The following is a 19,321-nucleotide window of genomic DNA, read 5'->3' as shown; positions in this document are numbered from 1 at the left end:
TTAGTGGCTATCTGGGGAAGTTACTGTCGCGAGGTATATGATCTCAGGCTTCGTTTTCCGCTTTATTTTCGGATCAGGGTTGTTCGGCTATTGAGTTTTGTATTATTAGTAATATATGGCTGCAAGCATCGTTTTGATGTAGAGAGGTCGGGGATCATTCTTCTTTTTGAAAAAAAAAGTTTCTCGAAGGGAGGAAAAATTAAGCAAAAACGAGTAGAGTCTGTCATCTCTTATCTCGCGTCGCAACTAAAATTGCCAGCAAAATCGTTTGAGCCAGCGTAAGCCAAATAACATTACCGTAACGTAATATATTGTCTTTTCGAAAAGAAAATTTTGAATGATAGTTTGCTGGCTTTGATGGCTCACCGTTACTTTCGAAGAAAAAAAATCCTTGGAGACCGTCTGCACGCCTGCTCCTGTACTTACCCGACGCGATCTGCCGCCACACGTCCCGCGGCAGCATCCGACGATATCCGCTGAGGCTCGTGCGATGCAGGTGTTCTCTCGGTCTCTCCTCGGCTCGTGTGCGATAGGTGCTTCCGGCTCGGCTCCATCTTCCGATGATAGCACCGCGGGTGGAGTTCTTCTTGCGCTCAGGGAGGTCGAGGGTGCATCCGATGATAGCACCGCGGGTGGAGTTCTTCTTGCGCTCAGGGAGGTCGAGGGTGCAGTTGTTGTCTTCAACAGCGACGGCGGACTTGGGTGTGCTGGAGACTGGAAACGAGCAGGCGGCCGAGGTGAGAGCTCTAGGTCGTAGACATCAAACTCGAGGAGATTGGTGATTGCATCCATGAGGCTGGCGCTGGCCTTGCCGATGTCGGGCGGGCCGTGGAGAAGGTACCTGCACTTTCCATGCGCGACCATATTCCGGTGTGCTCCCACCGTGATGCGAAGCAGAGTAAATCGGCTTCGACGGGCGAGCGTGAACTGGAGCTGGAGACTGTGTGGTCGTCACGGCCGCCGACGAAGATATTGTACGGCTTGTGCCCTGCGGGGCGCACTCGACGAGCCACGTCTTCGATTCCAATTGAGGACGCCAACAAGATGGGCCTCCCGCTAGTGGAGCTCGCCATGGAGGGAGGGAGATCGCCCGGTCATGGACTCATGGCATGTCCCACACAGCCGAATGAGATGGGATCACGTACGATCCGGTGGAGACAACCGATTGAGCCGAGCTGGAAGCACTTGTCCCACACGAGCAAGTGAAGTCTGTTTTTAAAATAACATGTTGATTTGCTTAATTTGAAAATAGCATGCCGGTTTGAAAATATCAGAAACATCGTTTTTGAAATATGAAAGCTTTCACCCGCATGTTTTTGCAATGATCCTTTTTTTTTGCAATGAATTTTCTTCTGCAACACATACAAACCTCATTTTAAAAATAACTCCTACTAGGCAACACAAAAACCTTGTTTTCAACATGGAACTAGCATCTAATCCATATGAAACCCTGTTAGATTAGATTTTTTGAAACTAGCATCATTTCAAAATTATGGTAAAAAAGGAACACTCATTGCAATCTAAGGTAATGATATCAAGTACAGCAGGTCACATAAGTTCATACTGCCAACTAGTATTTACTGCCAAGTTCCACTTACTGGATGATCTTCATATCCAGTTGGACCCAAAAGTTGATACTACCAAGTTCTAGTAACTGCATAACAACTAGCACCAAATTACTGCGTAGTACATACATGTCATAATCTGCCATTCGGTCATGGTTCATAACATGGGACAACGAATCTTTAGGCCACTGACCATGTTTGCCTTAAGCCCACCTCCCCTCCTTTCCATGAAACTAAAGATAGCCATATGACATTCTTTCATATTGGCGCCTCAACGACTTCTCTCCAGTTCTTCGTCATGATCGCACATCCGTCCTGCTTGCCCATCTTGAAAAAGACCTTTTTAGAACCTTCAAAGTGTGAGTTGGTGACAGACACAACCATGGGCTTCCGCAGATAATCTTTGAGGTAGTCCTTACTATAATCCATTGAGAAGCACTGGTTGCACAAGGAAATAAATAATGTTACAGGATGCCATTTTCACATGTGAAATATGATTTGCAAAAAGAAAGTTCAAGTGTTTACCATCTTGCTCTTCCCTATGATGATTGTCGAACGAGTGACGGTGCAGACATAGTGTGGTATGGGAGGTTTGAAATGCTTTACTATGGATTCAAGATGGTCCCGCCTCCCCTGGTCTAGCATAACATGGTTGTCGTGAAAGATGTGCTTCTCGAAACCTCTTCTCCCCTGGTATCCGGGACCTGTATCAAAATAATTAAGATGACGGAGTAGTTCATAATTTCATACATAAGATCTAGAACATCAACACTGGGTTGATGATCAATGCCTACTCCAATGAGCTAGAAATGAAGGACATAGCTAACCCAATCACATCCACCCAGCAATATCTCGTAAAAACATGGGAAATTTTAATATTTGATTGATCTAAACTAACAACTAAAAACTCTACTCTATTTAAGCTCTAGTTGAGTCAATGCTGATGTGGAAAAAAAGCAACAGTGTCATCTAGAACCCAAACAAAGAAAAGTGTGGTAATCAAGTGTTACTCATGCCTGAACTTTAGATAGTTCATGGTTCATTTAATCTCTTTTTCCGCAGGGGGTTCATTTAATCTCTGATCAGTCGTATAGAACTTTACCCGTTTGTGCCACGATGGGGTCGTGGTCGCCATATCCATCAGAACTGACATCAGTTTAATAGTCAGTAGAGGTGTCGTCATCAGCGCTATAGCCATCACTCCCATATGAGGTGCCATCTGAAGTGCCATCTGAAGGATCGTCCGAGTTGGTCCGGGGATTACTATTTTCACTACTGATGAAGAGGATGGTTTCCCTTGCCATTGAAACCTGATGCATGCATTGCAATGAACAAATGATCTGTCTTACATTAGGAATAATATTTTTTGCATACTTCTTGTTATGTACATAGTTCATGTAAAAACATCTACACGAAGAAGCTAGTCGACAACCGGATTGAGACTACTAGTCTAGTCGCTTCCTTAGACCATGAGATCATGCGAATCCCAAATACCGGAGGAATATTTTGTGTGCTATCAAACATCACTTCGTAACTGGGTGATCATAAAGATGCTCTATAGGTATCTCCGAAAGTATTTGTTGGGTTGCATGGATCGAGACTTAAATTGGTCACTCTATGTGACGGAGAGATAGCTCTGGGCCCTCTCGGTAATACAAAATCACAAGAAGCTTGCAAGCATGTGACTAATGAGTTTAGTCACGGGATATTGTATTACGGAACGAGTAAAGAGACTTGGTGGTAACAACGATCGAATCTCGGGCAAGTAACATATCGCCAGACAAAAGGAATTGTATACGTGATTAATTGAATCCCCGACATTGTGGTTCACCCGATAAAGATCTTCACGGAATATGTAGGAATGAATATGGGCATCCAGGTCTCGCTATTGGTTATTGACCGGAGAGGTGTCTCGGACATGTCTACATGATTCCCGAACCCGTAGGATTGCACGCTTAACGTTCAGTAGCGCTAGGGCAATGTTGAAATATTAATAGTGGATAGTCTGGAAGTAGTTCCGGAATGGTCCAGAGGTAAAGATTTATACATGGGAGGTCATATTCAGGGTTTCAAAAAAGTTTGGGAATTTTTGGTAGAGTACCGCAAAGGTTCTACAAGGTTCTGGGGGTTCCATCGTGGGGCCCAACGACCCGTAAAGGGCCCACATGGACCGAGGGTGGGGCTACAGCCCACATGGGCTGGCCATACCATTCCCCAAGGCAGATGTCGTTTAAATCTAGAGATAAGGTCTTATCTCTAAATTTAAAGGGTTGAATCTAGAGATAAGATGTTATCTTCAAGTTTGAAGGGATTTCTCCCATGTGGCCGGCCCTAGGAGGGTGTTGGATGCCCTTCCTGCCCCCTAGCCTATATAAAGAAGGGTGAGGCGCATGGGGCAGCCAAACCTTCACCTTTGCCCGTTGCCTTTCCCAACTCGTCCCACATTTCTTCGGAACGCGTTTGGCAAAGCCCTGCCGGAATTCCGCTGCCACCACCACCACCTCGCCATTGGGCTGGTGCCGATCTCATCTACCTCCTCTCCCACGGTGGCTAGAGAAGGAGAGGATACCATCGAGCTGAACGTGTGCTAATCACGAAGGTGTCGTCCATTCGACACTAGATCGAATTGGATCGTGATTGGATCGCAAAAAGTACGACTACGTCAACCGCACTACATACGCTAACGCTTTCATTCTACAAGGGCACTTAGACACACTCCCCTCTCGCTACTATGCATCTCCTAGATTAGATCTTGGGTGTTTCATAGGATTTTTTTATTTTCATGCAACGTTACCGATCAACTACGACGTCCAAATCGGTCAGTCGCGTCAAGGAGTCGTTGTCGTCCGCTCCGTGCAACAACGGAGTATAAGCAGCACACCCTCCATTTTTGCTGGCACACACAATGCAACTATATGTTTCCCACCTTTAATTTTCTAAGCATGTACGTACGTTTTATTTTATGTAATATTGGAATAGGTACGTCTTTTCTCTCTTGGTCAGTCCATGGTACCACTGCAATATTGGAACAGGTACGTCTTTTGTCATTTAGGAACAGAGGTATAGACGTATAGTACGTTTTACATACAGGACTGCCAACTGCGTCTTGTGCAGATTGTGGAGATTGCATATACAGTGACAGTCTTCCTTTGAGAGTTTCAGTTCCTACTTAGCAGGTTCAACAAATTAATGACCAACTCAAAGTAATGAATAATATCAATGAGTTCCCCTACCTTGCTAATTTTCGGACCTCAAGTTCATTGCTTGGATCCTGCAGAACCATTACAGCAACTATGACCTTTGCTGTCGGAATTCCGAACCTGATTGTTACGTCCAAACTACGTTTACAATAGTAATGGAAGCTTATGTTGATGTTCTGCATCGACCATGTCAACGGTCAGTTGGTCCCTCTTTCACTTCTTTTATACTCCTACTAGAAAGTAAAAGGAAGAAGATCACTGCTAAAGCACAAGACTAACAATCTGTGTGGAAGTGTAACTTATACTCTGGTAAGCTCATCTAGTAGTGGTAGTTTTCGATGATAAGTGTGCTTTGTTACTTGTTATATACGGTGCAGGCAAGCAACACACCTTCTTCGCTACTTGTCTGTTTTTCTGAAGATATCTCAGTGCTAATTAAAACACCATTTTGTGCAACATTGGAACGGGCTGATTGTTTGTTCATGCTACCCACAACAACCGCCGGCTACTATTGAATTCATGCTCCAGCCAACTCATTCAAAAGTCCGAATTGATGAAGAGAGATGGGCAATATATTTCAGCAACTACATCCTGTGCAGATTTGATGTACGGTGATGTTTCAGTGTCAACCTTCAGAGTTTCAGCTATGATTTTGCAGGTTCACACCTGTTGACCAACGATTCAAAAGTAATGACTGAGCAACTATGTTCTGATTCTTACATTCATTACTTGGTTTCTGTAGATCAATTTGCAGCCAGCAGTGAATTTAAAAGTTGGCTGGTAGTTCCATCCAAACAGTAAAAGTAAGCAGGGGGACTCTGTCCTGGTGTCTCGATGGAGTGCTGCGTGGTTGTGCATAATCCATCATTTCCAAAGCTAATTACGTCCAGTGGTGAATTCTTTTCGTGTTCATGTGGTCAGTGTACATGGCATGATCGATGGTTCAGGTTTTTACTACTGATTTGTTTCAGATATATGGTGGCATCATCCTGCAGGTGTTCCCCTCGTCATTGAAACTTGGTGGCCACTCTCCCATCTATGACAAGATATATATTTTTTTTTCAATGTTTTTTTTGCGGTTTTTTTTGGATATTGGCAGGAGAGCTGCCAGATTCAATGATCAGAAAGGGTTCGAACAACTCTTAGCACACTCCCATCCTTGTCCATCTAAAAGGACAAGCTCTTGTCCCACTTATGATGAGATTACAAGGCAACACCACAAAAGGTAACCAATTGGCATTAAGTTCAGTACTAATAGCGTGAACATGAGAGCAAGTGCTAAGAGCTGGAACATAATAAAGAAGAAAAAGGCAGACATAATGGGAGTAGAGACTGTGTATCTACGAAGCCATAGCTATTAGGCATACTAATAAGTAGCCCCATTCAATTACCTTGTCCATCAACTTCATAGGTGGTACTTCACATGAACCTGATGCAAATAGTCCGGGAGATACATCGCATATAATGATTTCTGTATAGACTTAGCTTTTTAAAGCTTATTATGGAGAGTGGGTGATGGTTTCTCCCTTCCAATTCTCCATTCAAATCATTCAAAGGCTCCAATTCTGCACAGACCAAGATGAAAAGGCCCAAATCAGCTCACCCGCATCACCAATATAGGAAAATAAAAGTAACCACCAGTTTCAGAAACCCCATTATATATGTATTTGTAAACATATGGTTGTCACATAAAGGTATCTTCATCCCAAGGAAATCAAAAATAATATTTACGGTTGCTTGGTTATGACCACATCAATACAACACATACATCAATTACTCTAACAGGTCAAAAAGAAAACAAAAAAAATTCATGGTTTCTTCAATCATAAATTCAAATTTAAGCAAGGCAGGCAAAGCTTTGGAGCCCTTGCACAGGGTTGAGACTTTTAAGCCTCACATTCCCAAGCAAATGTAAGAAGGGCTTATACATACAAATAACGTTTACCGAAAAAAGAAATATGTGATGCATTATTTACAACCAACAAATTAACTGTAACCACCGACACATTAACTCTAACCGCACGCTTGGCAAATAAACTAACTACACAGATGCAAGAATATCTCGTATATTTAAAATTTAACCAATTTATACTTGTTTTTGTGTTACACACACGAACTAACTACATTGGATAAACCCATCTTGTTCAAGAAGTTCTACTGATTACTTACCTTCCATAGATCTCAATATCTCATGTCAAACATTTAGTCATGAAATATATACCAATCTACACTATAAGAAAACAAATTCCTCTGAATAGAATGTACATATCGGCAAAAACCAAAGCCTGGATTTCACTAACATTCTGTTGGTGCAGCGTTCATAACCTCAAAATGCATACCTAATTTGTGATAATCCAATTGCTGTTTAGGACGTAGAAGCTTAAACAGATCATATCAGAGAGAGAGAGAGAGAGAGAGAGAGAGAGAGAAAGAGATGGTACCTTGCCTCTTACTGCACATTAATGCCTAGGTGAATTCATGTTAATTACGCAGTGAGAGAGAGGGGGGGAGCATCCTCTTGCAGACCAACCCGGCGCGCAGCAACTTTCGATCCTAATTTCAGAAATATCTTGTCTGCAATATTATTACGCAACAGAAACACACACAACAATCATGTTAATAGAGCACCAACAGAATCTCCTAAGTACTCGTTCTGTCCCAAAATATAAAAACGTTCTTAATACTACACTAGTGTCAAAAATGTTCTTATATTATAGGACGGAGGGAGTAATACTATATTGTCAAGCAAGACCAAGTATGTTTAATAGGATCAGTATCCGTTGCACTGCAATGGCGCCACAATTGTGAAACAGACATAGACATTCCAAGGCAAAATTAGGACACGAGCAGAAGATAACCCCAGTAGTGACAGGCCAAGAACACAGGCTACAAATACAAGCAGCAACATTCACAGGCCAAAAAGTATACTGAGGAGGTGGCACACACAGCACATTAACACGTGCTCTCAGATTCAGCTTCATAGCACGACCGCTCAGGATCTATCTGCATCAGCTGGTTGCCCACATCAGGGGTCGACAACAAACGAAATGCAGATCCACACATCCGGAAGACTGATGGAACTTTACTAAGAAAACAGACGCCGTAAGAATTGAGCAGTTCAGTCCGATTAATTTTTTTAATGTAAGTTTTAAAATTTTCATCAAGGTTGAGACTAATAGACTTACGCAGATTGCGCACTCTCTGGTGCAGCCGTCCCAAACTGCTTTCATGCCAGACAGAAACATCCTAGAAGGGGTTGTGGTCCTTCACGAAACGCTCCATGAAATTCACACGAATAAACTAGACGGGGTGGTTTTCGAAGTGAATTTCGAAAAAGCGTACGATAAAGTCAAATGGCCATTTCTTCAACAGGCCTGGCGTATGAAAGGTTTCAATCAGGCCTGGAGACACCAGGTAGAATCTTTCACGAAAAAAGGGAGTGTTGGAATTAAATTGAATGATGACATAGGACACTATTTCCAAACACATAAAGGATTGAGACAAGGAGATCCGACGTCACCTATTCTGTTCAACATTGTGGTCGACATGTTGACAATTCTAATAGGAAGGGCTAAGGATGCTGGTCAGGTAGGTGGCCTGGTTCCTCATCTAGTTGATGGAGGTGTGTCTATCCTACAGTACGCCGATGATACTATCATATTCATGGAGCATGACTTGGCAAAAGCGCGAAACATGAAGCTGGTACTATGATTATTCGCACAATTGACCGGGTTAAAGGTTAACTTTCATAAAAGCGAATTGTTCTGTTTTGAAAGAGCCAATGAGGAACAAGATGCCTACAAACAATTGTTCGGGTGCGAATTGAAGGCTTTATCTTTCACGTATTTGGATATACCAATTCACCATCGTAGGCTGACAAAAAAAGAATAGAAGTACATTAAGGATATATTTGAAAAGAAAAGAACGAAAGTCGTCATTTCTCAAACAAAAGAACGAAAAAACGCTCACAAAGAGCAAAAAAAGTAATAGTAAAGCCACAAATGGCTGGCATAAAAAATATAGGGAAACTAATTGTCTATCATATTATATGACCGTCATCCAAACCGATTGAAAATAGCACGTGCTACCATCAACCATCGGATAGATCCAGTAACCATATGCTCCCTGGCCTCCGTCGGAGTGAGTAGCGACCACATACGGATCAACGCAGTAGTTCGGAAAATAACCTGCAAAAAATGAATGTTTGTTGTTCGGTTAAAGACTAAGTCATTTCTGCAGTTCCAAACTACCCATAATAAAGCACACACTCCTACACGAATTTGTCTCACTGTTTCAGAATCTATCCTGTCAAGCCACGTCCCAAATAACGTGCTGATAGTATTCGGAGGAGTAAACATTAAAGGCTACGTGAACCGTTCGCCATAATTTTTTTGCCAAAGGACAGTCAAGAAAGAGATGTTTGATGGATTCACATCCCGATCACAAAAACTACATCTTGTAAATACTGTCCAGTTGCGCTTTGCCAAATTGTCCTTAGTTAAAATGACTTGTTTATGTACAAACCACATAAACACTTTAACTTTCAAAGGTACTTTGACTCTCCAAACATGTTTGGAACTAGGGATAGAGCTAGAGTAACATCCAGATACATGGATTTAACCGTAAACTCTCCATTCCTAGTTAGGTTCGAGCACAACTGATCGGGCCGTTGAGAAAGCTGGACATCCATCAGTCTTCTCACGAGATGGAGCCAGGCTTCCCAGCGGTTTCCGGCTAGCATCCTCCTGAAGTGGATATTTAGAGGAGTGGATTGAAGTACTGTTGCAATGTAAGCGTCTCTTCGTTGAACATGATATAGAGAGACGGATATTGAAGCGCAAGGAGTGTTTCCCCTAGCCATGTATCCTCCCAGAATCTCGTAGTGGTACCGTTTCCAACTATAAACTTCGTCCTATTGAAAAAGACTGATTTAACTCTCATCAGTCCTTTCCAAAAAGGCGAGTCCGTTGGCCTCATTGTCACCTGGGACAAAATTTTGGAGTGAAGGTACTTATTACGCAGAATCTGCGCCCATGTGGCCTCCGTCTCAACAGATAGCTTATACAACCACTTGCTAAGAAGACATCTGTTCTTCACCTCAAGATTTTCAATACCTAGACCCCCTTGGTGTTTTAGCCTACAAATAATATCCCATTTAGTAAGTTTGTATTTTTGCTTTAGTTCATCACTCTGCCAGAAGAAGCGTGATCGATAGAAGTCTAGCCTTTCCGAACTCCAACTGGTACCTCGAAAAAGGACAAGAGAAACATGGGCATACTCATGAGAACCGAATTAATGAGAATTAATCGGCCTCCGTATGACATTAGCTTGCCCTTCCAGCAGCTTAGTTTCTTTTCAAATCTATCCTCAATGCACTTCCATTCTCTGTTTGTCAGCTTACGATGGTGAATTGGTATACCCAAATACATGAAAGGTAAATCCCCCAATTCGCACCCGAACAATTGTTTGTAGGCATCTTGTTCCTCATTGGCTCTTCCAAAACAGAACAATTTGCTTTTATGAAACTTAATATTTAACCCGGTCAATTGTTCGAATAAGCATAGTACCAGCTTCATGTTTCGCGCTTTTGCCAAGTCATGCTTCATGAATATGATAGTATCATCGGCGTACTGTAGGATAGACACACCTCCATCAACTAGATGAGGAACCAGGCCACCTACCTGACTAGCATCCTTATCCCTTCCTATTAGAATTGTCAACATGTTGACCACAATGTTGAACAGAATAGGTGACATCGGATCTCCTTGTCTCAGGCACTTATGTGTTTGGAAATAGTATCCTATGTCATCATTCACTTTAATTTCAACACTCCCTTTTTTCGTGAAAGATTCTACCTGGTGTTTCCAGGCCTGATCGAAATCTTTCATACGCAAGGCCTGTTGAAGAAATGACCATTTGACTTTATCGTACGCTTTTTCGAAATCCACTTTAAAAACAACCCCGTCTAGTTTTTTCGTGTGAATTTTATGGAGCTTTTCATGAAGGATCACAACCTCTTCTAGGATGTTTCTGTCCGGCATGAAAGCAGTTTGGGACGGCTGCACCAGAGAGTGCGCAATCTGCGTAAGTCTATTAGTGCCAACCTTGGTGAACATTTTAAAACTTACATTAAAAAGACAGATCGGCCTGAACTGTTCAATTCTCACGGCCTACATTTAGAAAAATCCAGTGACACATGCGGGAGTAAACATGAATGTTGAACAAATGCTCTCACCAATTTATCCCACTAATTTAAACAGCAGCATACCAAGTTTTTTTGCACTAGATACAAACAAGAATATGCTCATGAATATTGACTGTTATTTGCACTAGGTAATTTATATCTGCAAATATCTTCATATGAACTAAGATTTCCTTTATTTTTTTAAACTTCAAAATATGTTTTTCACAAAAAAGAAAAGAGATATCTGGCGTACTTAGGTATGGCAATGGATACCCATTACCCACGTACCCTATGGGTAAAAACCCTATTAGGGTAAGGGTATGGGACAAAAGATTACCCATGGGTACTTAAATGGGAAAATATCATACCCATCGGGTAGAGAGGGTACGGGTATGGGATCGTATAACTCATGCCCCCGTACCCATGTAACCGTCTATTATGTTGACAGGTGGGTTTCCGTTAATATCTCAATGTATTCATTTCCCCTCCTAATCACGCTAGGTAAAAACTCTAATGTGTATTCAAATTATCTCTGTAATTTATCATGATTTCGTGAACTTAAAGTGTATGCATATATGTTGTTATTTATGATTATCTGTTGTTGTTTAACATTTTTATATGTCACTTTATAGGCAAGTACTTTTGTTTATGAGAATATGTTGTTGTTACAATATGTTGTTGTACATTGTTGTTTAAGATGTGTTGCTATTAATAATTTATGATTATATGTTGCTTTTTACAACTATTTTCTACTCAATTGATGTGTTGTAAACGCGGGTACTTTTACCCACGGGTACCCATATACCTTGTCGGGTGACGGGTATGGAAAAAAATTATACCCTTGACGGGTATGGGTATGGGTGATGGGTAACTCACGGCGAACGGGTAAGAGTATGGGGTAGCTCCACCCGTACCCATATCCTGCGGGTACCATCCCTAGGCGTACTACATGACTGCCGGAGATTTATATCTTCAGATGCTCTCACACGTTTTGACCTGCAAGGTAAATTAGATCTACAAATACCTTCATATGAACTAATATTTCTTTTAATATAAATTTTAAAACTTCAAAATATGTTTTTTTAAAGAGGTACGAAGCGGATCGCGCCTCGGAGATTTGAAGTCGTTTTTTTTCTTTTCGGAAGGTGGGTGTGCGAGTGTATGTGTGCATGCGTTGGGTGGCGGACCAAAATCAAATGCATGGGGCACAGTACCGCTCTTTCCTGCCGGCCGGTGAGTCTGTCCCCCCCAACCCCAAGAGCATCTAGTACTAGTACGTATCTGCTTCTGCTTGGATGGATGTGAAAAGATAGGAGCGCAGGAATAGTGAATGGTGCGACACATCTGACTCGTAGGCACGGGACCTCGTAATTAAAGGAATCTCCAGCTAATGGTAGCTAGATTTCCTTTTCTGAGTCTGCGACCACTTGCATGCCACTTGATTTTCGCTGTTCTTGGTAGTGGCAGAGAACTATAAAATCAGTTTTTGTGGGTTCCAACTACTTCATACTGTATATTGAAAACGAAGCAAAAGCTTTGCTTTATCTCATCAATAAAAAAGAAAAAAATCACCCGGTTAATTAACGGAAAACGAACGAAAACTGTCACAATCACCCACAAAAATGGGCCACACAAAGCCAACCTCGCTACCCACACGAAGCGCACACAAGCCATCAAGAAGAGAAGGCCGTCGTCGAGGTTGCCATTTAGCATCATCGTGATCGCTCCTCCACGAGCAAGGGACTCCGACTTCACCCTAAACTGCCATCGACGCGATCCAGGCCAAACGGTTGACCACCCACGCCAGCGGCTAAACAGCTCTGACACTAGTGATGAACATTGTAGGAGAGAAAAAAAAAGCAGAGCTCACGCCGACCAAGCCCCGCAGCCAGCCGTCCATCTCATGCCATCGTCACCACCAAGGCCCCTCTGCTGCAGCTTCAACTTCGCGAAGACGCAACAAGGCACGGGATACCTCTCAAACATGCCGGAGAGATCTGACTATCGAAACTCTGCAAGTATCCAGCTCCGTACGCCACTGCCATCGTTGCCAAACAAGCCACCACACCAACAGATCCAGGGTCGCTACCCCAGCGTCCCCACACCAAGCAGGCAACCACCAACGTCGATAAGCCATGACACAAAGTGCGTCGCCATCGTCCGTTCCAAGAGATGGAACAAGGGTTTCCACGTTGCCCGGAAAGGGTGGGCAGAAGCATCCCAACAGCAACGCCTCCAAGGAGATTTTTGCGGCTCCCAAGGGCTTCACTGTCGTCGGCTTCGGCCAAGCCGGAGCTAGATTTTCACCACAAGATGCCAAAAAACGTCCACCCCACGGCAACGGCGGAAGACACCTGTAGCCAGCTTACTCACCAACCAGCCAACTCGCAAGAACCAGAAGCATTAGACCACCGCCACCATCAACAACACCACGCCGAGTTGATGAGCAGAGCCGCACCCAGCTAGTCCTGGCAACCACACACATGCTGCAACACCCCAAACTCCAGAGCACAGAGACGCATACCAGCGTTGTTGCCAAGCCGTAGGACCCGATGCCCGTAGCCAAAGCCCGCATGCACATCGCCGGATCCCCGCCCCGAGCACCGCCAAGTTGCAGACGCCATGCCTCCAGATCGGTCAACCACAACAGCCACCTCTCAGCACCGCAAGGTTCCAGGGCCGCCGCCCCGGTATCCACGTGCCGCCGATAGAGCGTGTTGTCCAGGGCCGACACGCCACACCAACCGTAGCACGAGAGAGAAAGGGGCCCGCCGCACGGGCTTTGCCTGCCGGGGTGGCCCAACAGCGGCAAGGGGAGAGGAGTGAGGAGCGACGCGAAGGCGAATTGCACCTTTTTTTTGCGAGTTGCACATTTGTTTCTTGCTCCATGAGAAGAAGGACGAAAAAGAGTAAAATGCATCATAAGTCCTAAAACTATCGGAGGTGTGTCAGTTTAGTCCTATAACTTTGAAACTGCACTTTTGGGTCCTAAAACTATCAGAGGTGTGTCAGTTTAGTCCTATAACTTCGAAACTGCACTTTTGGGTCCCAAAACTATCAAAGGTGTGTCAGTTTAGTCCTATAACTTTGGAACAGTAGTTGTGGGTCCCAAACTATGTAAGTTTCTTCCTCTTAGATCCTAAGCTTGCATGGTTAGCATTGACCCACCAACAAGTCACTTGAAAATGTTTGGATTGTAGCCACGTTGACCTGACCCAATGGGCCCACCAGGTAAATATGCAAAAAAAACTAGAGCGTTGTCTCGCCTCATTCTCACGCACTCGTCTTCTCCCACGCACAGAATGCTCAGAGGCGACGGTACAGAGGCCATCAGTGGAATGATGGTTTGAGCTCCAGCGAGGAGAGTAGACCGGCCATCTCAGCCTCCCCCAACAGCAGCAGAACGACATGTCGCACAACGTCCAATTGCTACCCACCTATGGCTACTGCTAGGGTTGTGTCACTCTCGACGACCTCTGCGCCAGCTTCGCAGTTTCCGCGCACTCCTCTGTGTCGCCCGACAGCTCACCACCTATGACCATGCTCGTGCCCAAACAACAGCCTGCACGGCCAACTCTACGGCAAGGGTGTCGGGGCAACGACGATATCATCAAACAGAGAGAGAGAGAGAGGTGGGATGGCGTACTCCATCCCAATTGGCTCGGGATCTCCCCGGCGGCCTCGCCGAGGGAGAGGGATGTCGTCCTTCATGCTGACTAGCTCGGGGTCTCCCCGACGGTCACGCCAAACCTCTCAGGGAGGCTACCATGCAGCTCATGGCCATGCAGGTGGTGGGCATGCAGGTTGCAGGACACACTGCAACGTGGAAGCGTATGTACCACTTTGGGGGATATAAACACATACAAAGGGCTCATTTGAAAAAATGCACCATGGATGGTGGCCATGCAAGATTAGGACCTCAGATGAACAAATATACATAGTCTTGAGACCCAAAACTGTAATTTTGAAGTTATGGGACTAAAAATGACACACCTCCAATAGTTTTAGGACCCAAAAATGCAGTTTCGAAGTTATAGGACTAAACTGACATACTTCCGATAGTTTTAGGACCTAAAAGTGCAGTTTGAAAGTTATAGGACTAAACTGACACACCTATGATAGTTTTAGGACTTGTGATGCATTTTACTCGACGAAAAAACTCTGATTCTATGCACTCTGTCCAAAATTGACTATGCTCACCAGTAGCAGCAGTATGGTTCTCAAAAAAAGAAAAAGTAGCAGTAGTAGTGGAAGGTAGGGTCGGCATGCACGACTGCCACAAAGGAAAGGACAATGGCTACTGAATGCATGAGTGGCCACCTACCGCGCTTCAGTTCGGTCGCATCATCGACACGGACAGCCGGATGGACGGACCATAGCATACGGGTAATAGGATTGGATTGGACGTACGTGATTAGCCGGACTATTACTAGTAGTAAGTAAAACCCTATCTCCATCTTTGCCTAAACAGAAAAAAAAACCTATGTCCATCTCTTCCTCCTCCTCCCCCGCCGTCGCCGCACACGCTCTTCTCGTTTTCTCTTGTTCGTTCTGGCTCAGGCTCACCGGCCCGATTCGTCCATGGCTGTTGATTTCTCCCACCGGTAAAGCAAGGTCACCTAGCCGGATGTATGGTGATGTGCGCGCCAGACTTGCTGGTGAACGCCGTCGCCGGCTGGCCGGCCGTGTCATCTCGCGCGCGGTGGCGATCTGACCTACATCCGGCGCGCGGGCCGGTGCAAGCACCCGATGACTCGTCTAGTTGCTTGGGTGCATGGCCAGGTATGCCAATTCTTCTGTTTTCCCCTCGATCGATTAATTGATTCCCTTACCCGGCCGCATCGTTGCCAATTACTTAACGTGTGTTCTGTTCTACTAGATCTGATTACTAAATGGCCTATGAAGCTGCTGAATGCCTCGATCTGCTTCTAGTCACCTCGTGAACGCCGTCGCCGCCGGCCGTGTATTGTTCTCATCTCGCGGCCACCCGGCCGGCAGATGTTTCCTCCTGATCTCCGATAATGGTTCCGCACCGAGGTATGCTGCACATCTTGGTTTCTTGTTTTCCCCCTCTCTTCATTACCATAACTTCTCACTGGTTTTCCCTTGGATCTGTACTCTAGCTCATGTCTCCGGGCTGGCGCCCCGATCCATCCATGGATATATGTTGGTCTTCTCCGGATGGATGGCCATGTACGCGCTAGCCTTGCTGCCCAACGGCTGGTGAACGCCGCTGCCGCCGGCCGGCCGGCCGTGCCTTGCTTGTTGCCATCTCGCGGCCGGCAGTGTCTGATGTTTCCTTCTGGTGATCTCAGACGCTGCACGGAACATCCACATGACAAGGTATGCCGGCCGCATCTCTTAGTTTTTCCGTTATTGTTTTCCTCTGTTCATCACAACAACCTCGATCTGCTTGTAGTCAGTCAAGATCCATGTATGGACCTCCACTCTCAAGCACAGTCAAGCAATCTTACATGTTCCCGTGAGATGCAGAGCACACTACATTTTAGTTTTATATATACTCCGATAAGATAAACGATATCATTTTTTTCGTTTTGCAACTAATTATAATCTCATAACCACCTTCTATCCGGTGTGTCCTGTGGTAGGTATACACAGCGATTCTACCCCCTCTCGCGCGTTCCCCTTTGTTTTTGCACTTATATGTGGCTAAATAAATTCTGATATTGCTCCGTCCGTCCCCATTCCTAGGGTGTAATCTTCCACTTGCGCCACCCACAAAGGGGAGAACATGAGCAAAAACATGTTACCCTCGGAAAATCCTATGCAGCAAATCTCGCTCGAGCAGATTTTGCCTCCTTGCATCCTCCTATGGGCCAGCAATGTTGCCAAGGGTCCATACCTCCCTCCCTGTAGAGCCTAACACATGAAACCGTGTAGAGACATTGGTTTGGCACAATACAAGGTTAATTTTTCCTGGTGTTTGTAAGCTTATTATGTAATTGTTCTTCTTATTAAGTTTGCACTGCATATGACTAGGACATTTGCATCTCTCCTTTCTCTCCCCCGTCTCCTTGCGCTCTTCTCGGTTCACCCCCGGCCAGGGTTTTGGCCCTTCCCTGCTGTATATATCTATAGCTCGTTTCCTTCCCTAGTGGAGTTTGGTGTTATAACCCCATAACCAGAACACTGCGGTTATACCCCCCTCTCATTCCCTTTCTTTGCACTTATATGTGGCTAAATTCCGACATTGCTCCTCCCGTCCCCATTCCTATGGTGTAATCTTCCACTTGCGCCACCCACCAAGGGGAGAACATGAGCGAAAATCGTCTCCCATGTCACCCCAGAAAACTCCCGCATAGCAAATCTCGCTCGAGGAGATTGCCTCCTCCTTCTTGTTTACATGCCGCGCCCTCCATTGCCCTTGCATCCTCCCACAGGCCAGCAATGTTGCCAAGGGCAACGCAAAACGGTGCCCTGCCACCGACCAATCGTTATGTTGCCCAACACAAAATGGCAGGACCAGCGAAGGCAACACGTTTCGGAGGAGCGTCATCTTGATTTATTGGCGGCTAAAAATTCTTCAGCATTGTGCACACATCGCTGGAGGTCCACATGTGCCGCACCATCGACGGGACCCACGTGCACGGTAGAACTAACAAAAACTCTAATTTACTGGGTGTACAGAGATGCAAGAAGTCTTGATCCTTCGATCAAGCGACCCGAAGGCATCATTGGCTATCCACGCCTCCTCTGCCCCGAACCGGTAGTAGGCCTAGGTCAGCTCCCACTCGAGCCATTAGGACCATCAGACCAACAGAAAATTATTCACACCACATAATCTGAGACACGGGTAGTGTAGATAGAACAACATTCTTCTTCTATTTTCTTCCCCACTTTTCTTCACTACGACCACTTTTCCAAATAAGATCGTGTCGGGGTCATGCATTCTCTCTGGTCCCTTTCACTCTGCATATTAGATTTCTCATAAGTCAAAGTTTGTAAACATTGACCAAATTTATTTTAAAATTTATCAACATCTACTATACTAAATAAATATAATATGAAAATGAGAGCGGTTTTTTGTAGGACGGGCTACACGGTACCCTCTATCATAGCCGTCCAATCTGGGCTCTAGTGTATTTAGATGTGTGCCTAGATTTGAAAATCGGCAGGTGCATGTGGACTAGCTGTCTCATATGTCCATGGTCCGTCAGAGCTTGCTAGTAATTAACAGAGGAGGAGCAGTGCACTCCTTGCTACAGTGGTCATATGTTTGTCTGTGCACTTTCTCACCTTTAAACGACAAATTATTATTTTTCACTCACGCACGTCACCTCTCTCTCTCTTCTCATTTCTCTCACACAACACTCATGTCCCACATCAATGTACTTATATTCTATGATGGATGTACTTATATTGATTCTGCGTTATGAATGTCAATGTTTTTGTATAAACATGGTCGAACTTCAAAGACTTTGAATTCAGACAAATCTAATACTCAGAGTAAAAAGGAACTAAGGGAGTACCAATTGCCATTGTTAGGGTTGGGCTGGAAGAACATGTTGCTTAGGGTTGCATTGAGCATCGAGTGTTGATCCTAGGATGGCATTGGTGGGCTGGAGTAGACCACGAGATAGGCCTACGTCGGAGCACCGGAAAGGTGGGCAACACATCGCCCATGTTGGGTGGGTAGGGAGAACCCACGGGCCGCGCCACTAGCAAGGAGGGAAGGAAGCACCCCAAGACACGTAGTAGCCAGTCCACGACTGCTAATGTGGATGTCACGGGCCGCCGTTTCAATTGCGTTCACTGTGATCACGTCCACGGTCGTGACACCGACCACGTCCATGGTTGAAGGAGTTCAAGCCACGGTTAGATCGGAAGCGGGCGGCCTGGAAAGAGGAGGGCGCGGTAACCACGAGGTCGCCGGAGTGTGTGTCTTTCTCGGAGTCGGAGCCAGTGTTAGTGGAGTTGTAGTTGCTGACGATGAGAGCAAAGGTGTCCTTTGCACGTTCGCTCTAACCTAGTGTGATATCCTTGAGAAGTACCTAAAAGTGTGCCCGGACAAAAGAGGGGAATGACTTGCATTGGGAGAACGGTGGCCATCACCTCATAGCGGCGGCTCAGGACACAAATCATCTGGAAGGTGGTCATTGACTTGTTGGAGACCGATCTGTCGATGCCGGAGAGGGCACCAACGAGGGTCTTGAGTCGGAGACAATAGGTGGAGACAATAGGTGGCAATGCCCTCCGTGTGCCACTTGGCATCCTCAAGGTGCAGATCAGACTTGAGCTCGACCTGTTGGAGGTAGTTGAACTTGGTGAGGACAATCGAGAATAGATTCTTCAATTTCTTGTAGTTGTTGGCTGCCATGTTTGAGCTTGTATGGATGTAATTGGCTATCTTG

General features: G+C 45.1%; 1 protein-coding gene across 3 annotated transcripts in view; it reads left to right on the top strand.

Annotated features, from left to right (window-relative positions):
- The first annotated feature begins 15,386 nt into the window (after positions 1–15,386).
- Positions 15,387–19,321, top strand: part of LOC123070436 (uncharacterized) — an 11,608-nt gene continuing 7,673 nt past the window's right edge. The window contains exons 1-3 of one of the 3 annotated variants that reach the window (XM_044493674.1): positions 15,387–15,731; positions 15,829–15,986; positions 16,073–16,292. In XM_044493674.1, the coding sequence (XP_044349609.1) occupies positions 15,862–15,986; positions 16,073–16,292 (345 nt within the window). In that variant the 5' untranslated portion in view covers positions 15,387–15,731; positions 15,829–15,861. The remainder of the gene's footprint in view (positions 15,732–15,828; positions 15,987–16,072; positions 16,293–19,321) is intronic. The other 2 variants (XM_044493665.1, XM_044493675.1) reach the window with 2 other exon arrangements.

Source organism: Triticum aestivum, chromosome 1A (assembly GCF_018294505.1).
Source record: "Triticum aestivum cultivar Chinese Spring chromosome 1A, IWGSC CS RefSeq v2.1, whole genome shotgun sequence".
Taxonomy (NCBI): domain Eukaryota; kingdom Viridiplantae; phylum Streptophyta; class Magnoliopsida; order Poales; family Poaceae; genus Triticum; species Triticum aestivum.
Note: the sequence above shows the minus strand (reverse complement) of the source record. Positions and strands in the feature narration are given on the sequence as shown.